The sequence below is a fragment of the Herpailurus yagouaroundi genome, unplaced genomic scaffold (genome assembly GCF_014898765.1).
Source record: "Herpailurus yagouaroundi ecotype Mexico unplaced genomic scaffold, PumYag 29, whole genome shotgun sequence".
Lineage (NCBI taxonomy): Eukaryota > Metazoa > Chordata > Mammalia > Carnivora > Felidae > Herpailurus > Herpailurus yagouaroundi.
The window spans coordinates 46,016,884-46,036,396 of record NW_024412377.1 but is presented as its reverse complement, the minus strand read 5'-3'; the positions used below and the strand labels follow the sequence as shown (position 1 = coordinate 46,036,396).

Sequence of the window (19,513 nt, the reverse complement as noted above, 5' to 3'; positions counted from 1 at the left end):
AATAAATTATATTCAAGCATGACTTTTAAAAAAAAATTTTTTTTTTCAACGTTTATTTATTTTTGGGACAGAGAGAGACAGAGCATGAACGGGGGAGGGGCAGAGAGAGAGGGAGACACAGAATCGGAACCAGGCTCCAGGCTCTGAGCCATCAGCCCAGAGCCCGACGCGGGGCTCGAACTCACGGACCGCGAGATCGTGACCTGGCTGAAGTCAGACGCTTAACCGACTGCGCCACCCAGGCGCCCCTCAAGCATGACTTTTTTTAAAGAAAGGACAAAATTATAATGTAAGTATTTATTAAAATGGTAACCATTCAAACATCATCTGAACCATATGAAATAATATGCACTTTTATGAAATGTTGAGAACATTGAGAAGCTAGGAGTTTATGTATAAACATGAGCATTTTCAAAATTCCCGACCTATATGAGAAAAGGCTGTGTTCTCTTACTGGTGACTCAGGAATTATGATATACTTGTGTGAGAAGTGCTGGTGTGTGGAGACAACGCTAGCACCCATGACCGGCTGTGCTCTGGAAAACAAGCATGCCATGCTCCCGTGACACTCTGGGACAAGGGAGACAGAGTCTGATCTAGGGTGAAACTACATGCAGGGAGGACATGGAGAGGACTGCACCAGGGGTTCACTGAGGCTGGAGGACCACACAGAAAGCAGCGTGCTTTGATTTCAAAATGCATGCTAAGCGAGGCAAAGAAGCCAGGAACCTTTTCACCATTCCAGATCAGCAACTCCTAAGGTATTTATATCAAGGTAATTGGTAGTAAATATAAGTGCTCACTGGTTCTGAATCAAGAGTTTAACTATCAAAACAGATTCAACTTTGAGGATAGGCTAAAACTCAACGGGGGTATCAACTCAAAAGATGCCTGTCTGGTTTCAGCTGGCAAAGAATCTATAAAAATGTTGACATATCTATTTTTGGTAAATTTATTTCACAAAGCCATCCTGTCATTTCATAAGGACAATAAGGTAAGTCACAATACAAAATTTATAAATGAGATGAGAGAACTATTTAAATACATTTGCTGAGTAAAGACATTTTCACTAACCATAAAATCCAGTGAAACAAAAGATTAATTACACCACAGTTGTCAAAAGACTTTTAGACTGTAGTTTAAGTTCAAAAGGTTAAGGATTTTATAAAAACAGAACATGAGACTATTAATTATATATGAAGAGTATTTGATTAGATACAGAAAATATTAATGTGTCGTTTTCTTCCTCTTGGAAACTAGCTTTAGAAAGTAAGACCAACTCCAATTAAATTCTGACTGCTGTAATTCTTTACCACTGGCACCATAATCTGGAATATCCAAAGTGATCCAATTACTTTGGCCACCAAATTAAATCACCACTGTGTTTCTAAAATAATCTAACCAGAACAAACTGGAGTAGCCTATACCTAATTGTTATACAGTATTTGTGTAAACATATCGATTTTTTTCATTATTTATTATATTTTTCCAAAGTCCTGTTTCCCAGGGCTGTGACCATTAAATATGTCTATGGTTCCAGACGCTCATGTCCATCATGAGAACAGGTGGTGGGATAAATCCATTCTCTTTTTAACATGAGTCTAGATGACTGCAAAGTCGCTATACTGGGATGGGGCTGGAGGTACTATCTGAAGATCGGAGGGATGTTCAGGGAACAGACCTCAGACAAGGGACTTTTAGCATTTTTAATTTCTCAAAAGAAACAGCCTGGGAAGGCAAAAAGTGTTCTATAATCTAGAGTACGGTGAGGAGCCCTTGCTCTCACAGCCAAAGGTATGAAAACAGCATTCCTTAAAGACATGCAGGTTTACGAGCCAAGGCAAGCTTTGGCTAAATGATTGGTAGCTTTTGTTTGGCTCTGGAGGTTTCCATGGAAACAGCCTGAGAGACAGAAAAGGCAGCATTATCATCTTTATCCGTAATGCCATCTGATAAAACTACACATTGATTCATTCACGCTATCCAGAAGAGATGTATTACTTCCGATAAGGCTGGACAAAGGGAGGTATGAGTTCTATCTGGTTATGCTCTCTATCTCCTCGCTTTCCTCCATACGAAACCTTAAATTAAAATCCTGATAAAACCTCCTCTGAACATTTCCCTCAGGAACCTCTAGTTCAAGGAATGCTTCGATAATCAGAAGCCAAATGAAGACACATGAAGCACCAAATGGAGCTCCACAGCCAAGTTCTTAAAAATCATATGACACCAAGCTTCCTGTAGCTGAGGAAATTATTCTGAAGAGTATTTACAATTCTATTGTATCAGGCCTCAGCCAGGCAAGAAATACGGTCTTAAGTGTTCATTATACACAGCTGAATCAGGTGGCCCCATCCATAATTTTTCTCCCTCTTTGTATCTAGATCATTTGTGTGTTTGTATATATCTATACACTGGTACCTACATCTATGTCTACATATTTAATATACTCACAGATACCACACACCATTATCTAATCTTATTTCAGGTTAGTGCTTCTCAGAAAGACCACAAAAGCAGTCCTAGCTCAGAATTCTACATCTGAAGTACACAAAAATAAAAACGCCAACAATATTAAAAAACAAACCAAACAAACAAGGAGGCATGCAGCCTTTAGCACCATATTTACGATCAAGGAGGGCAAGGGTGTTGACAGAAGTCTCAAGAGGAACCCAGCTCTGAGTTTCCCCCTGGAATGGGATCCCAAATACAGAACCCCATTACAGAGTCCAGAACTTTCAAAAATGGAAAGCCTGAGAAATTCTATGAACAGAAATGTCAAAATCCATGATTTACCAGAAATAGAGGATAGGTGATCTGATGTTGTTCCTTATTCTAAAAGCACTGAAGACATTATTCCTTAAGAACAAATTGCTCACTTTTGGAGATCAGTTGGGAAATCACTGCCAGCTCAATAAACTAAATGCTGCTTCGATAAGTTAAAAAGACATGCTACACTCCCCAAAAGGACCAATGTACTCATGGAAAGTAGTTTATTAATGAACAGTTAGCTCCCTGATATCTGTGTAATACAAACATGGGTGACACTAAAGAGATTCAACCTAGCACATACAATTGCACACTCCACATGGTGAAATATCTGAAAAACACCCAGACCTCTATGCGCCACGGCATCGGTGTGGGAATCTAAATCACAAAATAAAGTCTGAGCTTGGTCCTTTCCATAAAAAGGACTTAAAGTCTAGGGAAGGGTTTATTTAGAGATGTGCTGATAATTCTGTTGGTTTAAAGGGGACAGGTAAGAAGTTACAGGGCTACAAATGACTTTAGATACCTAATGCAAATCCCTCGTCTTATTGGTGGGAAAACTGAGACCTCAAGATGTCAGCCCTAACCGCTGGATGAAGCATGACCAGAAGAGAAGCCATGGAACTTTTAGTGTGGTATTTTCTCCATTTTGTTTCTCTCTCAGGCTCCTTTAAATCTTAACACGTGTCACTTAATCAAGCTCCAGAAACATGACTAAGAAATAGATATGAAAAACACAGAAAATTTTACAAAGATTTTGGCAATAGTTCACATTCTGATGTGCTTAATATTAACAAGAGGGAAAACCCCAGTCATCTTTTGGTAAAAATGTTACTTCCTGCATGAAACAAGTTCCTCTTGTGAGAGCAGTTTTCGTAGGTACTGGGATAGCTCACAGCTGATGGCTTTCATATGTCCCATCTTTGGAGTAAGAGTTCAATTCGGCAGATCCTGTATCATCAGGTGGGCTGAAATGACTGCTGTCTTGGGAATCTGTATCAATACTTTTGGTTTCTGACTGAAGGTGGACAGAAACCTGAACTGCTATTTCCTGGCCTTGTTCATTCAGAGAACCGTCATCCGAGTCTCCTCCCGGTGAATTACTCCGGCCCATCTCTGGGTTAATGACATAGATGCCACCTTGAGCGTTCAAGGCAGGTCTCTCTTTAATTCTTTCTCCCATGTCATCAGGGTCGTCCACTCGCACGGCCTCGAACATCTCCTCAACGAAGGCCCGACAGTTTAGAATAAGGGGCGGAAGAGGGACGCTTCTTGCCAGCTCTTCGATATAACGGGCAAACTCCATGGTCTTAAATTGTGTGACTTTGGCGAGCTCCAGAGTTTTGGCTGACGTGATGATGGGGATGCGCTTTGCAATCTCAAAGGCCTTCTGCAGCTTCTCGGCCCCTTCAGTTCTGAAGAATTCGTTGATGGCCTTCTCTGTCTTACGAAGATGGCTGCTCATCATGCACAGCCGCGTGACGTTCAAGATGAGGGTGATGGTAAAGGCAATGAGGCAAACAACCATGTAGTAGACACTCATGTCTCCTGAGGTGAAGATAACGCGCAGGGTGACGGAGTAGGAGGCACGAATTGGAGAGGCGGTGAAACACGTGTAGAGCCCTCGGTCATCGAAGGCTACGCTGGTGATATTCAGGAAGTTATCAGAAACCAACCATTTTCCACCTGATAACCCAACAGACACAAAAAAATTACAGCATAAAGAATATTACTGCTAAATATGCCGACCACCTTACCAATACTCCGTCTCTTCATGAGAGTGCCTTAACTCAAGTCTTCTATTAGGTTCTGCTACTTGTATACATCATGTAAGAAAGGGCAGACTTTTATGTCCACAGTAGGAATTTAAACAGCCCGGAACTTAAAAAAGGGAATCAAAGTCTTCCTTCCTGACATGAATGGCACATCAATTAGTAAGCACTCTGGATTATGCCCATTTTTATTGTCATCAAAATTTATCTAAATTCTACAGTTACATTTAGGAGCCATCACTAACCTAACATAAAAAAAAAAAAAGAGAAATATGTAGCTATGAATATATTCATTATTCCACAAGCTGCTGTTCTACGAACTTGGGAGCTATGAGAAGGATATCCTATGAATCCAAAGTATGATGAAGTACATACACTCCATTCATCAGCCACTGTACTACGACCACAATGTAAACTCTCCAGCTTACTTGCTGATAATAGCTCAAGATTTATGAACCTTATACTAGACTGACATGCTCTTTAAACTCCTCTCACTAGAGATTCATAAAACTTAATAAAATTTTCCAGGGCTGTTACTGAAAGCATCAATGATAGATGCTGGTGGTTTTCAAAGTAAAGGCAAAACAGGAAAATGAAACTGCCATTCCACTCGGCTGGTCTCCTGCTAACCTAGGCTTTGTTTATGCATTCAGGCTGTAATGATCACACTGACTGAATAATTCAAATCTCACACGCGTTTGGTCTGGATCCTAGAGCCAAAGGAAATAACAGTCTAGACGAATGGGTCCATATGTGAAACCCTAAATCATGTTCAAAATACACATTCTGGGCACCACTCTAGAGATCCCGATTCAATAGATCTACATTCTTCAGAAGCCGATTAAAAATGTTCTGTTCTAACAGTTCAAACTCTTCAATCCCTTGGTGGCCAGTTATTCAGTTTATAGAAAGTTAAAATGTTTAGCGTAGACTTTAAAAGAAAACACCATCTGTCTCTTCTTCCATTTTCCATTCTAATATGAATAAGCAAATATCCTTTATATTCCAAGAGGTGAGAGTAGCTTTCTAGCAAAAAAGACAAGAAGGGCCTTTTCTGAAAGTGTAGCTTGTGAGTATCCCAGAATTTAATCTTTACCCCATTGATTTTCATGGTGATTTCTTTTTGAGGTACTTTAATGCAAGTAGTCTTTAAAAAGATCTTTCCAGTAGAATACCAGTTAAGGAAATAGTGCTCTAAGATGTGTTCACAGGTTTACTAACAGCACAATCAAATAAAAACCTGTCAAAAATGACACCTTGGTCGATTATGCTGTTTGGGCGATTTTTAAGACTGAGAGGCAAAAAATACAAGAGAAGATCTCCTGTTTTCAAATAAATTAAGGTATAGCATGAAAAAAATTGAGCTGGAAGGGCTTCCAGAGCTCCTCCTCCGTGCCCTTCTAATTCTCAGAGGGACTTTAAGTTTTATGCACAGAGCTATAATCTTAAAAAAAAAAAAAACATCCTGGATTTTCTCTAAAATATTTAGTAACTCATTTCCAAACAAAATTTTAAAATTTATGACAAACTTACTTAAGCTTAGCCAACCCCCTTCCTGTTGTATGCACATAGGGCTACCACACTGTATTGTGCACAATACAGTCTAGGTCAAAGGGGTTGTGCGGTGCGTAGCCTGTACAGCTGTCTACAGCAGCCCTGATGTAGTCTACCTTCAATGAATAAGGAAACCAGCTCAGCAAGAGGAGAGACAATAGCTCCTTGTCATCAAGTGAACACCTTAAAAAAATTTTTTTTAATGTTTATTTATTTATGAGAGTGTGCGCATGTGAGCATGAGCGGGGGAGGGGCAGAGAGAGAGGGAGACGGCAGAATCTGAGGCAGGTTCCAAGGTCTGAGCTATCAGCCCAGAGCCGGATGTGGGGCTCGAACTCATGAACTATGAGATCATGACCTGAGCCAAGTCGGACGCTCAACCAATTGAGCCACCCACGTGCTCCACATGTGAACACCTTTTAAATTTACAACTATTCTTTCTTCTTCTGGTTAAGCAATTATAATTATTTTGCTTTCTCTAATACCTATCAGAAATACTCCAGGCCTTCCAAAAGTTTTAACTATTCCCATGGCACATCATTGAGCTTTCTTTGTGGAACATGTCATACAACCAAGAAGACAGAAGTAACAGGAAATGAGTAACCTTGATTAGTTACCTCTGCCTCTGCCGTCCAGTTGCTGTCCTTTTGAGTTGTACCAACGGACATCTTCATAGTGGTCGACTGTGAGAAGACACTCAATTGAAACACTAGTTCCCTCTTTGGCTATGATAACATCGTCTCCTGAGTGGGAACCTGCTGAGAGTTCAAAGCTTGGAGGAAATGATGAATTGAAAGAGCTATGATTTGTTCCCAGTGGGGCCATTTGGTTGAAGCCTACATCTTCCAAAACAAAAGCTGCTGGCACAATAACACTCGCCACTAAAGTGAATAAACAACAATGTGGCTTCATGGAAAAATGGGAGAAAATCTTGTTTAGATTTGGAGAACTCAAAAGCTTCTATACTATAACAAGAGCACGGTGGGTAATTTATGGCTTGGTATTGGAGTTTTCCAAAAAAGTGGGAGATTCCGCTGTATTTTGAAATCTTCAAGATTAAAAGATGTGAGTGGAGACCAACCTAAAAGAAAGCCAGATATAAAGTTTAGCCAACAAAGACTCACAACAGGGTGAAAGTCTATGTTCTAGAAAAGAAGAGATGTGAAATTGATTAGAATAATTGGCACTGACATCAGGGAACAAAACAGAAAGAAAGAACACCCACCTAAAAATCTCAGAGAGACAGTAGAAAAAAGCACTGAATTAGGAAATGGCAGGCAGACCTAGATTCTGGTCCTAGCTTTGCTACTAACAAGCAATAAGACCTTGGCAAGTAGTATTCTCCCTCAGCCGTTTTCTCATCCGTCAAATCAAAGACTAGATGAGACCTCTCTAAAGACTCTTCTAGTTCTGAAAGGCTGTGATTCTATTTCACTCTGACAAATCTTAGGCAACAGGGAGCCAATGAAAGCTAAAATATTTAGCTTAATGATCTTTTATTTCAACCTGCGTCATTACCATCTGTTGTTATATCAATAATGTAAATCAACTGGTACATTATAATCATGAGCCTGGAGCTCAAAATTTGAGCAATCCAAGTACATAAAATATTAGCTTTAAATAATGCAGGGATACTTAAGGTAGTTTTTTTGTTTGTTTCAATATTAGAAAGAAAACCGTACTACTACATACACAGTTATTGACTTCTGAGGCTTTAGGATCTCCCTCTTGAGCAAGAATGTTAGACAAAAGAATTTCCCATTAATAGTTTCTTTGATATCAAGAGGCAAAATACAGCATATTTAACAGTTTGTGAGAATACCAAGTTTTAGCTCAAAGTCTGCCAAATAAGCTAAGGGAGGAATTGACATCTTAAATATCTACTTGGTCGAAATGCAAATATAAAGTACAGGGAAAGATTGCCAGACAAACAAAATACCATGAACAAAGAACAAAATATCCCAGTCTAAGAGTTTATGTGATTATGATCATCTTCCTGTTAATCTGGTTCCTCTTTTAAATCAATGACTCTCAAAGAAAAATTTCAACTTCTATTTCTTTAAAAGACAGGATGAAATGCCTAGCTTTATTTCTTACAAAGGCCCAAAATAATTAGTTTTGGAAATGACTCCCCTTTATACTTACACAAAGGCTGCTTGATCACAGAACATAAAAAGCAATGGATCATTGTATTTAGCCATTAAACTCCTCAAAGTCTGAATCATAGTAAGTTGTAAATGTCATTTAATTTTCATTAGCCCTTGAAAGGTTGGCTGAATAATAATAATAATTTTCTAAATCTTGCTATATCTTTAACATTTAAGAACGGACTATTTAGAGTAAAACGAAGGACTTCAGACTTTGCTATACATAGATTGAACACATGTGTTTACTTCTATTTCCTTCCCAAACCCAAATAAAATGACACTAAAGGAAACACCTTGGGCATTGGAGGGGATTTTGGAAATTATGTGATTTAATCCATTCATGTCAGTGACGTGCTCCTTTAGGCTATCCTATATGTTAGCAGGAGAATCCTGGTCTCTAGTGGGACAGAGTGGTGAGTAGAAACAATGGAAATCACATTTATTGAGCGACTGTCATAAGCCAGGCACTGTGCTGGGCCCTGACGTGTGAGCTCCCAAGCTCTTTTTCAGTACAATACATACAACAACCAGTGGACATGATTTTTGTCCTTTATTCTAGATGATGGGTTCTCAATGGTGATAGGAAACGACTGTGCTGAAAAAGTGCTCCAGTCTTCCCTAGGACTGTCATCAAGAGTTCCTGTGGCTGCATCCAAGTCAGCATTTTCCTAATTTCATTCCTTTCTTCTACTGGCCATTTTTTTTTTTCAACATCAGTATACAAAATTATTATTATTATTTATGCTTTTTCTTTAAGTCAACTCATTATTTTGCTTTCATACATTTTTTAAATTATTTTTTAAATTTTTTATTTAAATTCTAGTTACTATATGGTGTAATAATGGCTTCAGGAGTAGAACCCAGTGATTCAGCACTAACATATAACACCCAGTGCTCATACCAACAAGTACCCTCCTTAATGCCCATCACACATTTAGCCCATCCCCCCACCCAACACCCCTCCAGCAACTGTTTGTTCTTTGTATTTAAGAGTCTCTTATGGTTTGCTTCCCTGTTTTTATCTTATTTTTCCTTCCCTTCTCCTATGCTCATCTGTTTTGTTTCTTAAATCCTGCATATGATTAAATCATTTATTTTAAAAGGAGAGTCTATATCACATCTGTAAATAAAAGTAACTGTACACATAAACGTGATGAAAACAAAGCAGTGTTATTAACTGCTGTCTGCTAAAGGCTCTGAGCCAGAGGCCTCCTCTCTTTGTCAGGAAAAACAAAACAAAACAAATAAAACACCCACAACTCCACTTCATTCTAATACTACCTCATTTCTTATCCAGCCATCCTCCTCCTCTTTCCCACTGGTTCCACCACTGAGTTCAGAACCACAATTTTAGACTAGAGGTATACATTTTCATCTATTCTCTTGCATCCATGGAGCACTTTCTATGTATTACAGACACCACCTCTGACTTCATGGAGCTCAGTCTGGCAGGGGACATAGACACTAATTACAGACAAAATATGGTAAATGCTGCCCAAGAGAAAGTACAGGATGCTACAGAAGTACCCAATGTGGGGAGCTAACCTTGTCAGGGAAAGCCTTCTTGAGAAAGTGAGGTGTGCAACAGTACGTGAGGGATAAATAGGGATTGTGAATGGAAAAGAAGTGTCCTAGTAAAGGGACAGGGAAAAAGCAGAGGGATCACTGGTTAGGAGGTGTTCAGGAGAAAGAGCTACAGGTGGTGTAATGAGAAAGGGTGGACAGTGTGCTGGGTCAGCTTCCTGATTCGGGAAGCAGTCTGGGCCAACAGCAAAACTGGAGGTGGACTTTGGGAACTGGAATAGGAGCCTGAAGTGATGAAGAAGACCAGTGTCCAAGATGAAGGGATCAAATAGCTTGGAAGCTCAAGAGTGGGGTAGATCACCTGTAGGAAAGGTCATGTCCTCCCAGGATCAATGCAGCTAGAGTAGAAGACACTGGAACCAGAAGAAAATGGATTCCCTCTCCCTACTGAGATGCAGCAGCTTTGGAAGAATAAATAGCCTCTATATGGAGGGCTGTGGGGCAAGCGGTGTCCTGGCAGTGTTATTGCTGTGTGGAATCCCTTCATGCAGCTTCCCTGGGTCTCCTCTCCAGTGCTGGCTCTCCATTCCACATGAATCCAGAGTATGCCTGGACGCAGGGTGGCTTTCCCCCAAGCCCCTGTAGTTCTCACCATTACACTACTGACCGGCTTTGGTATGCACTGCTTGTATTGCTAGGGAGTCCACCTCATCTCACCTATGAGTCAGTTCCTTAAGCAAAGGACTATATTTTTATTGCTATACCTCAAAACTAGCACATGTTCAATAAATATTTACTCATGGAGATTAGTTTAAATTTGATAGTGTGCGATGTATATTTGTAAATTGAAGAATGTTATGCAACAGGGATAATTATTCAAACTGACGTGCATTTACTAGCACTTATTATATTCTGAGACGGCCGATACTAACAATGTCCAGAGAACTTGAGAGGCATAGTGGCTAAAGGCAGTCCTTAAGTCAACCCCAACTCCCAAAGTCTTCATCGCCATCTTGTCCTAGGAGATAATAGTAGGGATAAAAGATTATAAGCCCACAGTATCTAAGCCAGGTTGACTACTAATATCCACAGAGCTTGTTAAAAATATAGATTCCTGGGTCCCGCCCCAGACCTAGTAAGAACCTCTGGACTTGGAACTTGGAATTTATGGTGTCTAATTAGCTCCCTGGATGATCTTGAGGCAGAGGATCCATGGACTGGCATCCAGAGACTAGGACTACACTTCCTTATTTCCTCTACGACAGCATTGCCTAATGGTGCTGCAGGCTGTTTGAACACTTCCAATAAGAGAGAACTATTACTCACTTTCTATTCTGGACTTAGGTTACCCTGGATCAACATAATTGCAGACTTCTGAGAAAGGCAGGATAACAGAGAGAAGTTCAGAGAACAGTCTCTAGAGCCAGATTTCCTGGATTTGAATCCTGATGGACTCTAACCAGCCCTGCAACTTTTGTAAATGACCAAATCTCTCTGTGCCCCAGTGCCCTCATCTTTAAAATAGGGAAAATAATAGTACCTGTTCTTATTGGACTATTGTGAGGCTTGAAGAAAATAGTATATATAAAGCAGAGTCTGGTAGTAGTAATTACTAAATAACCTCTAGTTAATTTTTTTTAAGTTTATTTATTATTTTGAGAGTCAGACAGTGTGCAAGTGGGCAGGGCAGAGAAAGAGGAAGAATCCTAAACAGGCTCCACGCTGTCAGCACAGAGCCCCATGCTGGGCTTGAACTCAGGAAACTGCGAGATCAGGACCTGAGCCGAAATCAAGAGTCAGATGCTTAACCATCTGGAGCTACCCAGGCACCCCTCTAGTTATTATTACCGATTGTCCTTTCAGATACTGTGCTAAAATCTACAGCTGATGGTAAAATCATTATTTAAGATAAATGAAACACTTCTACTCAGAATACTATGCAACCATTTAAAAATCTTGGAGAGGTGGGGCGCCTGGGTGGCTCAGCCTGTTGAGTGTCCCTCTGTTTTCTGCTCAGGTCATGATCCTGCAGTTCGTGAGTTTGAGCCCCACATGGGGCTCGCTGCTGTCAGCCTGTCAGCACAGAGCCCACTTTGGACCCTCTGTCCTCCTCTCTGCCCCTCCCCCACTTACGCTCTCCCAAAAATAAATAAATATTAGAAAAAATAAAAAAAAATAAAAATGTTGGAGAGGGGAGACATTATTATGTAATTTCAATCTGTAACTTTAAATTTCAGGGGCACCTGGGTGGCGCAGTCGGTTAAGCGTCCGACTTCAGCCAGGTCACGATCTCGCGGTCCGTGAGTTCGAGCCCCGCGTCAGGCTCTGGGCTGACGGCTCAGAGCCTGGAGCCTGTTTCCGATTCTGTGTCTTCCTCTCTCTCTGCCCCTCCCCTGTTCATGCTCTGTCTCTCTCTGTCCCAAAAATAAATAAACGTTGAAAAAAAAAATTAAATTTCACATTTTTCTTCTGCTCATGGCAAATACTATTCTGCAATAATATGGCTCAAACAGGCACTGTAAACTGAACCTGGAGTCCAGCCAAGATACATTACATTGTTTTTATGCACTCTGAGTTTGTGGCCAAGAATCTTGGTTGTGATGTGCCTAGCTTACCCTTCCCTTTTGTGAGACCTGCCTCTATGTTCTGGGGCCTTGGAGGAAGTCAACCCTTTGGCTGACTAACTAACGAGAAGCTTTGATCTTGGAATTTAGAATTGAGACACAGTGGCCGGGTTAGGGCCAATGTGAGGAAGAGAAGGGGTCGAGGCAGTCCAGTTTGGGCCACATACAAAGAAAAGCAGAGAGACAGGACAACAGGGATGGAGAAAGAGAGAGATGGGGGAGTGGGGGGTGGGGGGTAGTGGAGGGGGATGGGAAGGAGAGCAGAGGGGAAAAGAAAGAGACTGACTGAAGTGCTGCTCTGGCTCCTGACAAAATTCTGCTTCCTTCCTCCAATGTGACTTTTTTTTTTAAAGAAAAAAACGTCTTTATTCAGTTTCTTTCAAAATTAAATCCACAAAAATTAAGACTGAGTGTAAAAACAAGAAAGGAAATGGAGAAATGGTTAAGTAGGAGAAAAAAGATTAAATTCAGCAAAAGTGATTAAAGTGTGGCTGTGGCTACCTGGTAATCCTCATTGTGGATTTCCACCTCCTCTCCTCTTTGTACACCTGAGTGCAGTGCTCCAGCTGCCCATGTGGCCGAGATTTATGGTTCTGTTCTGTACAGACACAACCATTTGCCTTTACTAGAAGTTTCAAGAAACCTACAAGACAGGGTTTAGAAAAACACTATGAACACCCTTAAACTGCCCTTAGGTCAAAGTCTAAGGTGGCAGAAGTAGCCTGGTACGCTGATTTTGTGCCAGGAGAGCAATATGTCTGGTCAATAAAGGCAGACTCAGCCCAGGCACTTCGTGCTCCTACCATGGACATCCCAAACACAAAGTATTTCTAGTCTGAGCTACTAAAGGACACAACCCATTTGCAAATAAGATGCTGTTGAGCAGCTGGGAGAGAAAAAAGTGGCAAAGGTATGGATGGGTCCAAGACGGTGACAGAAGCAGAAAAAAGAGTAAAGGAACAAATCACCCTTAGGATCAGAATAACTCTTCATATTAAATTTCCTTTTACTTGTGTCAGAATCAGTCTGCTACTTTCAACAAAAATTACATGGACTATGACCATGCTACTCATTCTGGTGCATTTTCAAACAGCTAAATCACAGGCCCATCATGTGCAAGATGAAATACTGGGTACTGCAAGGGATGTCCAGGAATTTACGAACTAGTTTTGGGACTTCCCATAATAATATCATACTTGCTATTTCATTTTTTTTTTTAATTAAAAAAAATTTTTAATGTTTATTGGTGGGGGGAGGGGCAGAGAGAGAGGGAGACACAGAATCCGAAGCAAGTTCCAGGCCCTGAGCTGTCAGCACAAAGGCCGACGTGGGGCTCAAACTCATGAACCCGTGAGACCATGACCTGAGCTTAAGTCGGAGGCTTAACTGACTGAGCCACCCAGGTGCCCATGTCTACTATTTCTTAATGCTGCAGCTGACATTTGGAGGCTAAGAGGAGAGTTCAAAAAGCAAAATCAAAGTGCCACCTTCTTACAGTTAAAAAGGCCTATGCTATGCTTGTGGGTGAAGTCACTTGGTAGAATGTTTTATTACCTTCCTTCAGCATTAGTAAGAATAATAGAAAAGTGATACTCAAATTTAATCTAACTCCTTTTTCATCTTTTAGATACAGTAAAATATCAGCTTTTCTAGGATCATGAATAATCAGAAATTTAGATGATTTTACCTGACAGAACCATTCTCAATATGGCTATATCATAAGAAAGAAAGAAAAGAAAAGAAAGCGTTTAAGCTGTCATGACTAACAGATTGCCCTGTTGCTTTTTCTGCCAGCTTCTGAGAGAAGAAATATTTCCATCCTGCTCCAATTCTCAACAGGAGTAAATAAGGAAGTAATGTGGCTGATTTCTGTTCTCGTGGCTCAATATTAAGTTGGCTGAAGAAACTGCTATTTGTACAAATAGTTCTGAGATAACACAAAGCAGGGAAACACTGATGCCCAGATGGTATTGATTTTAAGTATACGGAGATATTAATGCTTTATTCTCCATAATTAAATGTGCTCTAGCTTGTCTTTACAGCTCATCCACTCTTCTCTGCCTGCACTGTTACACTTGAAAAATGGAGAAGTTCCCCATGCCTGGCACACAATGGTCAAAGTGGCATTCCAAATTGGCAAGGGGGAGAAAAAGCAAATGAAGAATAGATTTTTAGCACTCTTCCATCCTTTGCAAAAAACAAACATAAAAAACAGAGATCTGAAACATAGAAAGGTTAGTAATATTCAAACAGAAATCACCATGGTGAGGGTCATTTTCTGAAAAGTTCCTAATTCAAATGGCCCTTATGCTCCCAAGGATATCTTAGTGCCATCACACACCTCATAGCTAGCATTTGGGCACTCAGCTCAAACTTCTGCATATTTTCTGGCCCACTGAAAAACACCGTCCTCTGTACTTATTGGAGCTTTGCTTTAAACCCACAATTATTTTCTGTAACCGTGACTTACATCCTTCTGCCATAAGCATTTGCTGAGCTACTGGATGCAAATGACAAAGATCAATGTCAGGGGCCTAGATTTACGATCTCCTTACCCAATTTTTTTTTTTCTATAGTCCAAAAAATCAAAGTCCATATAACTAAAATAGAACTTCTCATTCTCGCCCTTACATCTACTTGTGCAGCGTATACCCATTTTAGATGATAGCCACACGATATAATCCTTTCAATTTTGCAAGATCAAAGTTATAAGATCATCCTGATCTTATCCCTGGATGAAGCCATGGCTTGAGAGGTCTTAGTTTTCACATCTACAAGGTTATTTTTTTTTTTTAATTTTTTTTTCTTTTTTTTTTTTTAATTTTTTTCAACGTTTTTATTTATTTATTTGGGACAGAGAGAGACAGAGCATGAACAGGGGAGGGGCAGAGAGAGAGGGAGACACAGAATCGGAAACAGGCTCCAGGCTCCGAGCCATCAGCCCAGAGCCTGACGCGGGGCTCGAACTCACGGACCGCGAGATCGTGACCTGGCTGAAGTCGGACGCTTAACCGACTGCGCCACCCAGGCGCCCCCAAGGTTATTTTAAGAGTAGTGACCTCATACAGTAGTTGTGAACGAATGTGGGTATATTATAAATACATGCCATTGATATTATTTTTCCACTTCCTAGGCGTTTTTCAATTAAATCATACGGTGTCCCACCCAAGGTCACAGTCCTTTTACCTAACCTGGGTACCACACTATTCTTTTAATTTCTAAATGGGTCTCATTAACTCCAACCCTACCCCAAACACTGCTCCTCTCAGAACTGGTCCTGAACACACATCCAAGAAAGTCAAGATGATTTAAAAATCTATTGATTTTCCACTGCCCAAGAGATAAACTTCAAATGTTGGTCAGGCATCCGTAATTCTCCAGGAAGTTTCAGGAGGCAGAACAGAAGTTGCTGGATGGAGCCCAATAGTGCCTGTGTGCAGAATAATTGTTTGCTGAAGGAATGAATGGATCTAGAAGTCTGTTTTTTAGTTACACCTCTGTCACCAATCAGCTATGATCTATAGTGGTCTGTTTCCTCATCTAGAGGCTGATTATCACTATCATTCCCTTCTTTGCTTAAATCCTATAATCTTCCCAGCTTCTTGTCATGGCTCAAAGCCTTAACTATACTTGTTTTACTCTCCAATGTCTCCAAATAACTTTTTATTTTAAAGGTCTGGTTCTATATTGTTAAAGATTCCTATGTATTTTTTCTTTTTGATACTGTTGTAAATAAAATTGTTTTCTTAATGTAAAAAAAAAAAAAGTTCTGGTTCTAATTGTCCCCTTTGCTTAAAATTTCCTGCCCCTCCCCAACAATATCTTCCTGCGGAAATTCCACCCTCTACAGTATCCGACTCCAATTTCACCTTGTTCAAGAAGCCCTCTCACTTAAATTGTCACCATTACCCTCTTAATTTTGGATGAATTCTTTTGCTCTGTAAGTCACCTACACACAGAGTATTCAATTGTAAGACTTATCAGTTTCCTTCTTCTATCAGATATGTATCTATCCAAAAGACTGTAAGCTTAAAGATGAGAGTCTAAAAACTTTCTCAGCCTTTGACATAGCATGGGATTCAACATTTTGAATTCCGATGCCCGATCAACTTGGCGGTCAGGAAGGCACTTGCTACAAATTTCTTACTGACTTTCCAGAGTCCCAGACTTACGTTAAGTGACTTACTAAGTCACTTTTCCGTATGTACACCCCCAATTCCATGCAATTGCTATTGCCACAGAAAATCAGAGGAAACTACCTATTTTAAACTTCTTTGGTTTTGTTTTTTTGTTTGTTTTTTGGTCTCAGACTCTGGGAAGCATTAATGGAGATTTTTGAAGATATGGAAATACAGCTTTTAAAATCTTAGTGGGGGAAACACTCTAGAGTGGATTTGGTCTTTAACTGGTTTTCCCAAACTGCGATTTTTGAGAACTTACATCAACTTAATCTGTGGTGCTTGTTAAAGATGAAGATTTGTTGGTCCCACTCAGATTTACTGATTTGGCATCTCTAAGGGCAAGGCCTGAGCATCTGCTTTTTAATGTGCATGTAGTTTTAATGACTTACAAATCAAGCCCATATTTCCTTTGATTGTCCTAACAATATTGCAATCTAGTGATTCTCAAAGTGTGGTACAAGGGCCTCTGGGGTACCTAAAACTTCTCCAAAATGATTTTCCTAATAATACTAGGATCTTATTTCCCTTTACATTCTCATTCTCATCCAATATGGTGCAACTGTCCAGAGGCTACATGATGAGTGCTATGACAAAGAATGAACGCAGAAGGAGATATGAGAATCTAGCTATCTTCTATGAAGATATTAAAAAGAGCTGTAAAAATGTAAAGCAATGGCATTCTTAATGATTTTTTGTTTTGGAAAATATTGTTCATAGAAATACTATTTTAACACATAACACATTTTTTTAAATATACTTTTGCAAGTTGTCTTGATATCTAAAACGGTGAATATTGATAGATACAACACACACACAAACTCCTTGTTCTTAGTAAGTTTTAAAAGTGTAAAGGGATCCTGAGACCAGAAAGTTTGAAAGCTGCTGCTAAAATTATCAGTGGCAGCATTTAAAAATTTTTTTTAAATGTTTGCTCATTTTTTGAGAGAGAGCGCATGCGTGAGGAAAGGGCAGAGAGAGAGAGAGAGAGAGAGACAGACAGACAGACAGACAGAGAACCCCAATCAGCTCCAGGCTCTGAGCTGTCAGCACAGAGTTCGACGTGGGGCTTGAACCCACAGACTGTGAGATCATGACCTGAGCCGAAGTCGGCTGCCTAACCAACTGAGCCACCCAGGCGGCCCCCACCACTTTTTTTTTTTTTTTGGCAGCAACATTTTAAGTGTAAGATTAAAGACATGGTTAAGTGACTTACCAATTCATTTTCGTACTTAAACCCCAAATTCCATGCAATTTCTATTGCCACAGAAAATCAGAGGAAACTATTTTATACTTCTATGGGTTTTTTGTTTGTTTTTTGGAATAGGCATTTTTAACAAGCTACCAGGTGATAGCAATGCCCTTAAGTTTAAAGAACTACCATCAAAAGCAAAGGAATCTGAATGGTTTCAGGAAGTGACAATTATTATATATGGACATTGAGATGTTAATTCTGAAGGCAACAAGATGGAAGCTGGAAGACGGGTTGTTAAAAAGGCCACATCCCTTCACCTTTCTGGGACTTAATTTTTCACATCTATACAATGAAGGTGTCTATAATGCTTTTCTGGCTTTTAGTCCGAGTTTCATGCATCCTCCCTGCTCAAAGACAACGGAAGAGATGTATCTTTCTGATGGTCAGTTATAATCTTAAAGTCATAAATCAGAGCATATCACTCTTCTGCATAGAAACCTTCAATTGTTTCCAAATGTTCTCCAAATAAAAGTCAAACTCCTTGTACTGGCTCATAGACACTACAAGATTTGGCTCATTCAAGTCTCTGGCCTCATTTTCCTTCCTCTTTTTGGGCCCGTTAACAGTAGCCTTTTTTCTTTTCCTTGACCTTGCTAAGTTTGTTACCACTATAAGGCCTTTGCACTTGCTATTCCTTCTGCCTCAAATGCTCTCGAGATCTTCATAAGGATTACTCCCTTTGTTCCATCACATTATGCTGTTTAATTTTCTTTAAAGTACTCGCAACGATCTTTTTATTTACTATTTTAGATATGAGTGTTGCTTGTTGACTTGTTTAAGGTCGGCCTCGCTCCAGAATGTCAACTACTAGGGCGCAGGGCCATAGTCGGCTTGAAATCCAGTGTGTCCCAGGCCCCCAGGGTAGTACCTGGCAGGTAGCTTATGCTCAGTAAACATACGATGGCTGAACTCCCGCAGCTCAGGCCTGGCGTTCAAAAGGACGGCGGACATCCTATCCCCCTTCACGTCGGACCCCGACCCACCGGCTCAAACCCATGCCTCAGCACCTCCAGTGCCTCCGTCGCACGACCCCGACCGAGCCTTCACTTACCAGACTGGCACTCAGCTTGTTCCTGCCCGAGCGGTGGCTTGACCCGGAAGTGCTCTCAAGCAGGCGGGACCAACTCCGCGCTGAGAGACTACTTCCGGGGCAGCAGGAGCAGCTTTTCGGCAGCCGTGGTCCGGGTGAGGGTGGCTGGGGAGTGGGTGTGGGTTTCTAGGGAGGAGGCAGGCGGGGTGCGGAGGTTGGGGGTTCGGGGCCGGGCGGTCTAGGTGGCTGGGTAGGGGCAGGAGGTGGCCTGGGGCTGGGCGGCCGGCCCCCCCACGGCTGGACGCGGAGCCTATAAAGCGCTTTGGTTGTTGAAGCGCTACGTTTGTGTGCGGAACTCTTCGTCGTTTTCAGCGTCGGAGAAGTTGGGAGTGCTTGTTGATCCCAGAGCTCCGGTTTGGGATCTGGTCTTGTGTGTGCGAACAAGTGAGGACGTCTGCTGTCTGTCCGTCTAGAGAAAGCTGTGTTAATAATGACAGTAATGACACAACCACCGCCTCCGTCCTAATAGCAACTGTTACCTATGTGCCAGTCTCTGTTCCGAGAGCCCTTCGCGTACCCCGTGTGGAGGAACCTTTGTAGGAAACCCTGCCAGGCAGGTGTTGTAGCCTGTGTTACTGTTGAGGAAACGGAGACGCAGCT

General features: G+C 40.9%; 2 protein-coding genes across 3 annotated transcripts in view; one reads left to right on the top strand and one right to left on the bottom strand.

Annotated features, from left to right (window-relative positions):
• Nucleotides 1–282: 282 nt before the first annotated feature.
• Nucleotides 283–18,985, bottom strand: MFAP3 (microfibril associated protein 3). Of its 2 annotated transcripts, XM_040498368.1 has the most exons (4): nucleotides 18,875–18,985; nucleotides 10,699–10,784; nucleotides 6,713–7,176; nucleotides 283–4,455 (listed from the first exon to the last, which is right to left on the bottom strand). In XM_040498368.1, the coding sequence occupies exons 3-4, from the start codon at nucleotides 7,005–7,007 to the stop codon at nucleotides 3,662–3,664; spliced, it is 1,089 nt and encodes a 362-aa protein (XP_040354302.1). In that variant the 5' UTR covers nucleotides 7,008–7,176; nucleotides 10,699–10,784; nucleotides 18,875–18,985; the 3' UTR covers nucleotides 283–3,661. The 2 variants fall into 2 exon arrangements, with proteins under 2 accessions (XP_040354302.1, XP_040354295.1); XM_040498361.1 differs by lacking the exon at nucleotides 10,699–10,784 and having other exon boundaries at nucleotides 18,875–18,984.
• FAM114A2 (family with sequence similarity 114 member A2) overlaps nucleotides 18,951–19,513 on the top strand; it is a 33,594-nt gene continuing 33,031 nt past the window's right edge. The window contains exon 1 of the mRNA XM_040498338.1: nucleotides 18,951–19,008. The gene's annotated coding sequence lies outside the window, so the exon portion shown is untranslated. The remainder of the gene's footprint in view (nucleotides 19,009–19,513) is intronic.

Excerpts from the sequence above, each read along its gene's own strand:
- MFAP3 (XM_040498368.1), bottom strand. The coding sequence starts at position 7,007 with ATGAAGCCACATTGTTGTTTATTCACTTTAGTGGCGAGTGTTATTGTG. Across the intron at positions 4,456-6,712 it reads ACTGGACGGCAGAGGCAGAG|GTGGAAAATGGTTGGTTTCT; the intron begins GTAACTAATCAA and ends TTGGGTTATCAG.